The 8,933-nt window shown below is 36.5% G+C and overlaps 1 protein-coding gene across 2 annotated transcripts; it reads right to left on the bottom strand.

The window, feature by feature from the left end:
* Positions 1 to 2,439: 2,439 nt before the first annotated feature.
* rps24 (ribosomal protein S24) lies at positions 2,440 to 8,853 on the bottom strand. Of its 2 annotated transcripts, XM_034302829.2 has the most exons (7): positions 8,707 to 8,853; positions 5,864 to 5,971; positions 5,109 to 5,174; positions 4,815 to 5,024; positions 4,526 to 4,639; positions 2,980 to 2,999; positions 2,440 to 2,510 (listed from the first exon to the last, which is right to left on the bottom strand). In XM_034302829.2, the coding sequence occupies exons 1-6, from the start codon at positions 8,836 to 8,838 to the stop codon at positions 2,994 to 2,996; spliced, it is 636 nt and encodes a 211-aa protein (XP_034158720.2). In that variant the 5' UTR covers positions 8,839 to 8,853; the 3' UTR covers positions 2,440 to 2,510; positions 2,980 to 2,993. The 2 variants fall into 2 exon arrangements, with proteins under 2 accessions (XP_034158720.2, XP_034158721.2); XM_034302830.2 differs by lacking the exon at positions 2,980 to 2,999.
* Positions 8,854 to 8,933: the final 80 nt, after the last annotated feature.

Raw genomic sequence — 8,933 nt, 5'->3', positions numbered from 1 at the left:
ACAGGTTTTTGGTAGAATTTAGATCTGAGCTCTGACTGGATCTTTCCGAAACGCTGATCATCTTCTTCTGAAGCCATTACTTTGTTGACTTGGATTTGTGCTTTGGATTGAAATCGTGCTGGAAGGTGAAATTTTTCTTCACCTTTAGCTGTCTACCAGAGACTTGCAGGATTTGTGCCAAAACAGATTGGTACTTGAGGCTATTCATGATTCCCTGAATAGCTCCCTGAAGAGAAGCAGCACCAAAGCATAATGCTGCCACCACCTTGCTTCACTGTGGATATGGTGTTCTTAGGGTGATAAATTGTCTCGTTTTGGCACCAAACATATCTTTTAGAATTATGCCCAAAATGTTCTAACTTGGTCTCATCAGACCACAACACACTCTACCCCATAGCCCAGACATGTGAAGAATACATAAGATTGTTCTCACATGCAGGGAGTGACCAGTACTTGCCAGATGTTCCTGCATCTCCATTAATGATGGTGTAGGTCTCTTGGCAGCCTCCCTGTTAAGTTCTTTCTTGTCCTTTTGTCAATTTTGGAGGGACGTCGTGTTGTTGGTAATGTCACTCCGGAGTTCCATGATACATCTAATGTTTTGGAAATTCTTTTGTACCCCTCTCCTGATAGATACCTTTCAACAATGAGATCCAATACATGCTTTATAAGCTCTTTGCAGATAATGGCTTCAGAAGTCCAGTGAAAGCAAGAATCTGTCAAGAAAATCCTACAGATACTGCTGATCTTTATATGGGGTTAATCAGAATCCACATTACGTGTAACTGTAAATCATATTAAAACGTGTCATTCGTTAATAAATCAAAAATTATAATCAGTGGCAAATCACTGTGGTATAAGTGGAATAACACACTTACCAGCTATAACCTAAGTACATTTCCAGCAAACACAGATTGTTCCCTAAAGTTAGCATTTATAAATGTGTGAAAACTATGTCGTAACTTTCTGGTAACTTCAAAACACAATGTTCTTTTATGATTATATGACAACTTACAAGAAACATTCACCAATGGCTGCTTAGGTTTATTTTTGGTAAGAAAATAACATTCTTTCATGGTGTCATAACCAAAAATTCAAAATGCAAATCCAAATGGGAACTAAAAATAGATCTTTTCTGAGAATTTTGGGAACCAGTAACTGTTAGCTGGGTTCAGTCATTATACAGTGCAAATAGATCACTTTCCTGATCAGCAACATACAAATACAAGCAAACATCAACCAGGGAGCCCAGAGGAAAATATAGTTTACTCCCCAACTAAGCAGGAGTCCTGCAAATTATTATAAATTTGTAAGCATGATGTTGGGGTGACAAACAGGCTCTTCTACAAAGGAGCAATATTCTGAATTCACTGCAAGTTAGTGATTTGGCTCTTTGTTTGTTACAGTAATTTGGTCTAGTTGTCACAAAAGCATGTATTAGTTAACCTTCTTCTATTAGCAGTCAAGAGTATGTCCTGGACTTTAGAGATATGTATTTTGATAACATGATTTTTAGGGCTGATGTCACCATCAAAAATATCTATACATTTTTGATGCATTTGTTTTTTAAAGAACATCAATTTAATGCAACAGCCAATGTAATATTCTTTAAGCAGTCAAGCAGAGAACAGCATGTACAATACAAATTGTATATTTCACTTCTGATGTGGAAATAATTCCACACTGTAGAGTATTGTCTCTTGCGAGCACCTTCCATAATATTACAAGGATATCAAGTCAGTTTACAAATGCTGCTTCTCTCGCAATATCTTGCCTCTGACAAACACCATAGAATCTGGACACATCTGAACCACATTTAAACATTCTGGGAGTTTGTGGGTAAAACTGATTTGGCATCAGCTGTTTGACTCTGAAAGTGTTGTTCAAAACTCAAGCCACCAGTTATTGCCAAAGCATTTTGAACCCACGTTTCCTTGTGATCATGTGACATGAGAATTTGAACCACACTAAGTAGTTTTGAGACACCAGTGATCTGAATGCTCACGACAGCTTTAAAACATTGGTACCTCATAACACTTACAAACTCAGCTGATTTGTTGGCTGTGACTTTTCCATGGCTATGGAGACTCTGTTAAAGAAATCATTTTCAAATAAAGTGAAAGCCTTATTTTCTCCTACCATAATGGATAACCAGGAGAAGCCATTGCAGAGCTAAATTTTACAACTATTAAGTGTGTGAGTGACCAGTGAGAGACTAGTTGCAAAATATGCCTGAGACTATAAGCAGCTTTTCTGGATGCAGTTCATTGCTTTGAAACCTTCATTTCTCTTGGGCTCCTTTCCCACCACTTTATAACGCTCACTCTATCTTAGGTTTTAACCAGTACAGTATGTTGTGTTTTTTTCCTTTTTAATGTTGAAACGACTACGTCAGAATACAGTGCCTACAGCAGTCAAAGAAACCATACAAGACCAAGCCTCCTTTTAGAAATTTATTTGCAGACAATATACAAGAACATTCAGGATGATCATCTTCACTGAAGGTCTCACTGTTGGGACAAAAGAAAAAAAAAAGTATACGTTAGAAAACAGACAGTCAATTTGGAAAAAGAACTCATGGCATTTTGCTTTTCTGAGTCATCTACTGCTGCTTCTCTATGCACTCTACAGGCAGTTTACTACAAATATCAAATGATAAAGTTGGACGACAGATTGAATCTGGTAGTCACACGTCAGCAAACATGCAGTTCATCAGTTAATATATAAAAAATGTAAAGAGTTAACTGATCATGCTGCTCTTAATTCATAGTGCAGGTCACAATTACTAGTGACAAAATCAGCAATTTAGCTTTTACCTGGTCAGAAATTAGGATATACATACAATACAAATACAAACAACTGTCTTCAACTGTGATTTTCTTTATAGGCAAAGTATTATAGTTTTAACATGCAGAGCACTCCAACTACGTAAGGTACAAGTGGATTGCAATCAGCACACCATGCCGATTTCCGCTCTACCTTTTCCTGACACCTCATTTCTGAAAACATCCAGGAGAAGCAAAATAAAAAGGGCATAAAATGTGGGAAAAAATGAGATCCTTGTTCAACAAATGCGTGCAAAGAAATGCTCTGAAAGTTTTTAACCTCCTAAACTCCAAAGAACAAATGTGTCATTCCACATGTTCACTTCTCTGCCTTAATTCTCTTAATCATTGTGCACTGTTTTTCATTGTATTACTAGATCAAAAAAAAAATTTTTTTTTTTTTTTGGGAAATGTTAAAGGAGCATAAGAGGTTAAATCGTTATCTTGCCAATAAATTTAACTTTTTATTTCTGCAAGTTGGTTATGCAACTTGTGAAAGCCATCAGTACCTTTTATTAGCAGTATCATAGATCTACTAATTACATTACAGTGGTGGACAAATCAGTAGCCAAGAAGAGCCTAGGACAAGCAGACTGTGTGCCTGCTTTTCTTTCTGTCACTTTCTAGTAGTCAATTAGACTCCTAAGCAACCAACACAGGACTGGGCAGCACAGTACAGCAGAGCTTTCACTTGCCCAGTGAGAGAGCTAAAAAATGTATGATTTGTCTACCTCTGCATTACTACTTCGGCTCATTACATTAGTGCAAGAGTCAAGTACAGTACCTTTAAAGGAATAGTACTTTCAAATAAGATGGAATATACAAATTCCCACTTTACTAAATGTAGTTGAGCAAATAAGACATATTTGATATCTGAAGTTTGCATCTTTAGTGTTGAACTGGAGCTACAAGGCTAATGTAGTTAACAAGTAAGAGAAGCCCACAGCCTCCAGTTTAGCATCACACTTCAGACCACACACAGCTATACCATCTCAAACAGCCTCAGATTAAAGTCTAAACTGGAATAAAGCAAACCGCATAGTTAAAACATTAGAAATCATCTTAAAGCCCAAATCGCTTTCTTACTCATACTGTTTATGTTGCACAATCAAGACGCAGGGAGGTGAGGCTTTGAAGATGGCATTATTAGATACAAGGTATTTGCGTTAGCATTTGATTTGTACTTTATTTTTTAAATACAGACTTGTTTTGATGTTTTGTTGAAATAACTAACTGCATGATTTGGGACAAACCTATAATCCTTCTTGAGTAAAATAAAACTTCAGACACAAAATACATCTAAGCTGAGGAGTTACATTTAGCATAAAGGGGTAAATAGTGTACATTTCCTTTTTGATAATCTACTCCTTTAACTCAAGTGGGTAGATAGTTAGCCTTAAGAAAGGATGAGTAGCCTGCAATAATATGCACACTACATGTTAATTTTCTATGATATTAGGAAACACTGATATTAAGGGATAAACAATATTCTACGATATAAAGGGATCTCACACGAATAAACCTTTAATAGCAATTAGTCTATTCACAAGATTTACCTTCTACAGTCCAGATGTACAAGTGAGAAGAAAGATGACATTAAAGCATGAGAAAGGTGAGAATAAAAAAGTAAAGACTGACAAATAAGGTATGGACAGAACTGAGAAAGCTGAATTGAAAATTTGTAAATAGATTAATATTACCTTCTTGCCGGCAGCACCAACGGTGGCTTTCTTGATGCCCCGTACTTTCTTCATTCTGTTCTTTCTTTCCTTGCGCTGTTTTCTGGAGGTCTTTTTCTTCTCATAGAGACCGTGCTAAAATAAGGAAAAAGCACATGTTTAAAAACCTGACTAACATTACTGCATGGACATCCTTGATTCAGCACATAGCAGTCATTTTCATGTTCTACTTATTTTACTAGAAGAAACTGATATTACTTCAGACTATTTTTTTAAATTAGAAATGAAAAAGCATGGAGCAACGTCTCACTCTGGCCAGTCTGTATTTGGGCTCGTTCTTCTTGGCGTAGTCCAGTGAATCGTACACCATGGCGAAACCTGTTGTTTTGCCGCCACCAAACTGAGTCTTGAAACCGAAGACGAACACCACATCAGGTGTGGTCTTGTACATTTTGGCAAGCTTCTCCCTGATTTCAGTCTTGGGGACTGTTGCTTTTCCAGGGTGCAGGACATCCAAAACCTGCGAAGGAAAGCGTGCATCACTTATCAAGCATCAACATGACAGGTACACTCTAACCACCAGACTGTTTCATCTCTCACTTACCATCTGCTTCCTCTGAAGCAGGCGGTTCGTCATGAACTTCCGAGTCCTGAGTGTGACACTGTCGTTCTGATAAAGAAAGGGATAAACTGATTATTTGTGCATGCACACATTTACACACATTCAGTCATATTAAACAAATAAACAAGAGCTTCCATAGTGACAGCTAAGGTACTAATTTCACCGACATGTTACAATTAATTTCAACTAAACTTTCAAGGCCAGACCATAAGCATTAGCATTGCTAAGACACATCTCCAAAAATAATCAAAATAACTCAGGACCATACAGGGCCCAGCACTAATAACTAACAAAGCTAGTTAACTTTAGCTGCGAGCTTTGAAGAGGACCGACGAGGCAGCAGATAGCTAACTAGCTTAGCATTGGGCTAACTATACCTAGCTGTTTAATTTTCACACACACACTAACAACAATAGTTAAAAACTCTAGAAAACTAAGGTTTTATATGTTAAAGTCAATTTCTACAAGGCTTCTTCTTCTTCTACACAGAGTATACTGGAGCACGAGCACGGACTGAGCCCCCAGTAACACAACGCTAAGCTAAACACAGACCTACAGCCTACCACATCATATTACACACAAGAAATAAACTTACACATCTACATTCATGTCAATATAGCCTTAATACATTCAGAGACCATATACAGAACTTTATTATACTAACTGGGTAGGTTTGGTGCTTATGATTGCGAGGATTTTATTAGATTATTTTCAAAATTTATTTCACGAAAACTCACCATCTTGGCGTCGGCTCGCTCAGGGACGAGAAAAAGGAAGGAGGACCTGAAGGTGGCCTGCAATATGCCTGAGCGGATCGGTGTTTGGGTAGCCGCGTTATTGCCTGACTATAAAAAGCAGACGAACTTTAGAAAAGTACTTCGCGGCAGGAGGATAAGAAAAATACTGCCTGCCCTTAAGTACATTCACTGTATGAAAATATTAAAAATGCACTCACTTCTATATATTGATATTTAGACATTTAATTGTTAATTTAACATATATTCAAGATAAAATTCAACATATATTCAACACACACACAAAAGGATTTACATAAAATCGAGAAAAAAGTAAAGGGTTCATTTTTATTAAAAAAAAATAGCTATAATGAAATTTTCCTACTGCTAAAGGTCAGTAAACATTAGAGACAAGACTAGCACATTTAGAGATAAGACCTGGAGCAGTTTTATTTGAATAATTTAATAAATTTAACTTTAATAAGCCCCTCCTAGATTACACTGTTACCCAGCACAGGCTATCCTTCTGTATTGGCCGAGGGATGTGTATTATTGAAAAATTAAAAAAAGACCTGATGTTAAAGACAGCCTGGCATTGTAGCTATTTGTAACTCTGTGACTTACATTCTTATATATGAAAGCAGTAATATCTGAACAGTGTTTCCAGAATATTCTGAGAATGATTGTTTTTGGTTCCCGAAATGTTCTGAGAACACGTCTGGGTTTTTTTTAGTTCCCAGGTGGTTTTCTGGAAATATGACATTTTGTTGTGTCTTATGGCTCAGAAAACATCTCCCTAATGTTTCCCTGACATTCCCATAACCTTTACATCTTTTGAACCTCGCAGTAACCTTTTGCTAACCCATGATAGCTTGGAGAATGTTCCTCTATGTTACATGCTCTAGTAACGTTTAAATAATTTACAGTAAATACTTTGTCAGGTCATCCGCTTTTAGGTTACCCAGCAGGTTATCCCTTCTGTATTGGCCTACAGTATTTACTCAGTGCTTACATGATAACCTAGACCTGATTTTAAAGACAGTCTGGCACTGCAAACATCAAGCTCATTATACAAATTAAATTTTGTTGCTTACATTTTCATATATCTGTTATATATGAAGATATTAATATAATATGTTGATACTAATAAGCTATATGTGTAGGGAAATCTCAGGAATTTCTGATATGTTAGAAGATTAATATAAAACAAACTGAATTTCAATCCTTTCAGCATACTTTACAAAATGTATACTATGTGCAATTGTGGTAAAGTAATGATTTATAATAGTAATGTATAATAATAGCACAATCTGGTGTTTCCCAGAGGTTCCTTTTTGAGTCTGGTTCCTCCCGAGGTTTCTTCATATTGTCTCAGGAAGTTCTTCCCTGCCACTGTCACCTCAGGCTTGCTTATTAAGATTTAAATCAACATATGGATTTCTGTAAAGCTACCTTGTGACAATTTCTATTGTTAAAAATGCTATACAAATAAAATTGAACTGGATTGAATTGAAAAACCTAAAACTTAATGTAAAGCATGGGCCTTCGGTCTTATCTGAAAAAGACTGGTGTGGCTGTAGGTTCTCATTCCAACCAAATAAGAGTCCCGATTCCACTTGTTTAATTATTTGTTCTTGTCTTCAAAAGACTATGCCTACTGTCTCCTATCTAAAACCTGCAACCACACTGGACCATTGCAGATAAGATTGAAGACCACTGGTGTAAAGGTGTGATACAGCCAAGTACAACACAGACTTGGGGACAGACAAGTGGTTTAGTGTAAAGTTTGTTTGTAAATTCAGAACTCCTTGTATAGAGAAGCAGCCTGTTAGAGGAAAACAAGAAATATTACAATAATGGTGGCGTGTACTGTAAGTGGTGGAATAGCTGCACTCTTGACTGCATGCATAATCATGATCATTATATCATGCTGAAAGTTTTGCTTATTAACCTGTGTTAAAACACAAAAGATAAGGAAAGCACCAGATTAAAATGAATAGATATTCTACAGAGAATTCAGATTATACCTTGTCAGTCAGATTCAGGAGCATAGAAAAGGTTCTGAATCTTTGAATTTTTTTTTAAGGACATCCAATTAAAATTGTTTCCTGTTTATCAGCATAAACGAAGATGATAATGCTTTATGAATCAAGCAAAAACCATTTTCTGTGAAACCTAGGGAATTTTTCAAACAACTAAAAAAACACAGCCTAAAACAACGTGCCTAGATCCTACAGCATTAGGTTTCTGTACGTTTAAACAGGCTGTGGAGTTTTATCTGTATGCACATTTCAGTAGTGTCATTGTGCCCTCTGCCACAATCCGCCTTATCTCAGGTTTACTTACAGATAAGACATTTGCTATGATAAATGAGAAAAATCTAAATATTTTACCTCTCCTAAGGTAAAGTTAAACTTTATACTTTGGTTTAAAGATAAACTTTATACTTCCAGTAGTATGACTTCAGTTTGCTCAAAGGAGAGGTCAGAGAGACCTTTTTTGAATGTTCTCTGTCTGGATCATGTTGGACCAATAACACCATGTCCTCTCGTGCCCTTATTATTGGAGCAGTGTTTTTTTTTACTTTCACATAAAGCAATATCATGTAGGGTAAAAATAAAAGGTAATAAATTCTTGATCCCCTTGCTTTAGAACATAATATGCTTTAATGGGATATGTTTTTTTAATCAGTGTAATTGTTGAAAAAAATGTAATCCAATGATTAAGCTTGGTGGCTGAAATCAATAAACATCACTGAAATATATCATGACTAATACACATAACATATACTGTATACACTCACTCACACCTAGGGGCAATTTAATGTAGCCAATCCACCTACCTACCTGGTTTATGATGGAGGTTGGAGGAAACTGGGCACTGAGGAGGAATCCTGAGCTCAGGATGGAGCGGACCCCTGAGCCATGACGTGGCATTACTATCCACTTCACCACTGTGCCACGTAATGCAATGATCATCTTTAGTTATTGCCACAGAGAAGAAACTGATGCTACTGAATAAACACATGTTGACATGGATCAATTCATTACAGGTATTTAAGCCACAGTACAAA

This window comes from Pangasianodon hypophthalmus, chromosome 3, assembly GCF_027358585.1.
Source record: "Pangasianodon hypophthalmus isolate fPanHyp1 chromosome 3, fPanHyp1.pri, whole genome shotgun sequence".
In the NCBI taxonomy this organism is placed as follows: Eukaryota; Metazoa; Chordata; class Actinopteri; order Siluriformes; family Pangasiidae; genus Pangasianodon; species Pangasianodon hypophthalmus.
The sequence above is the reverse complement of the archived record's forward strand: the minus strand, read 5'-3'. Positions and strand labels throughout refer to the sequence as shown.

Coding starts and splice junctions, on each gene's coding strand:
- rps24 (XM_034302829.2), bottom strand. CDS start 8,838: ATGATCATTGCATTACGTGGCACAGTGGTGAAGTGGATAGTAATGCCA. Junction 5,175..5,863: donor AGCGAGCCGACGCCAAGATG/GTGAGTTTTCGT, acceptor TTTCTTTATCAG/AACGACAGTGTCACACTCAG. Junction 5,025..5,108: donor TGCTTCAGAGGAAGCAGATG/GTAAGTGAGAGA, acceptor TTTCCTTCGCAG/GTTTTGGATGTCCTGCACCC.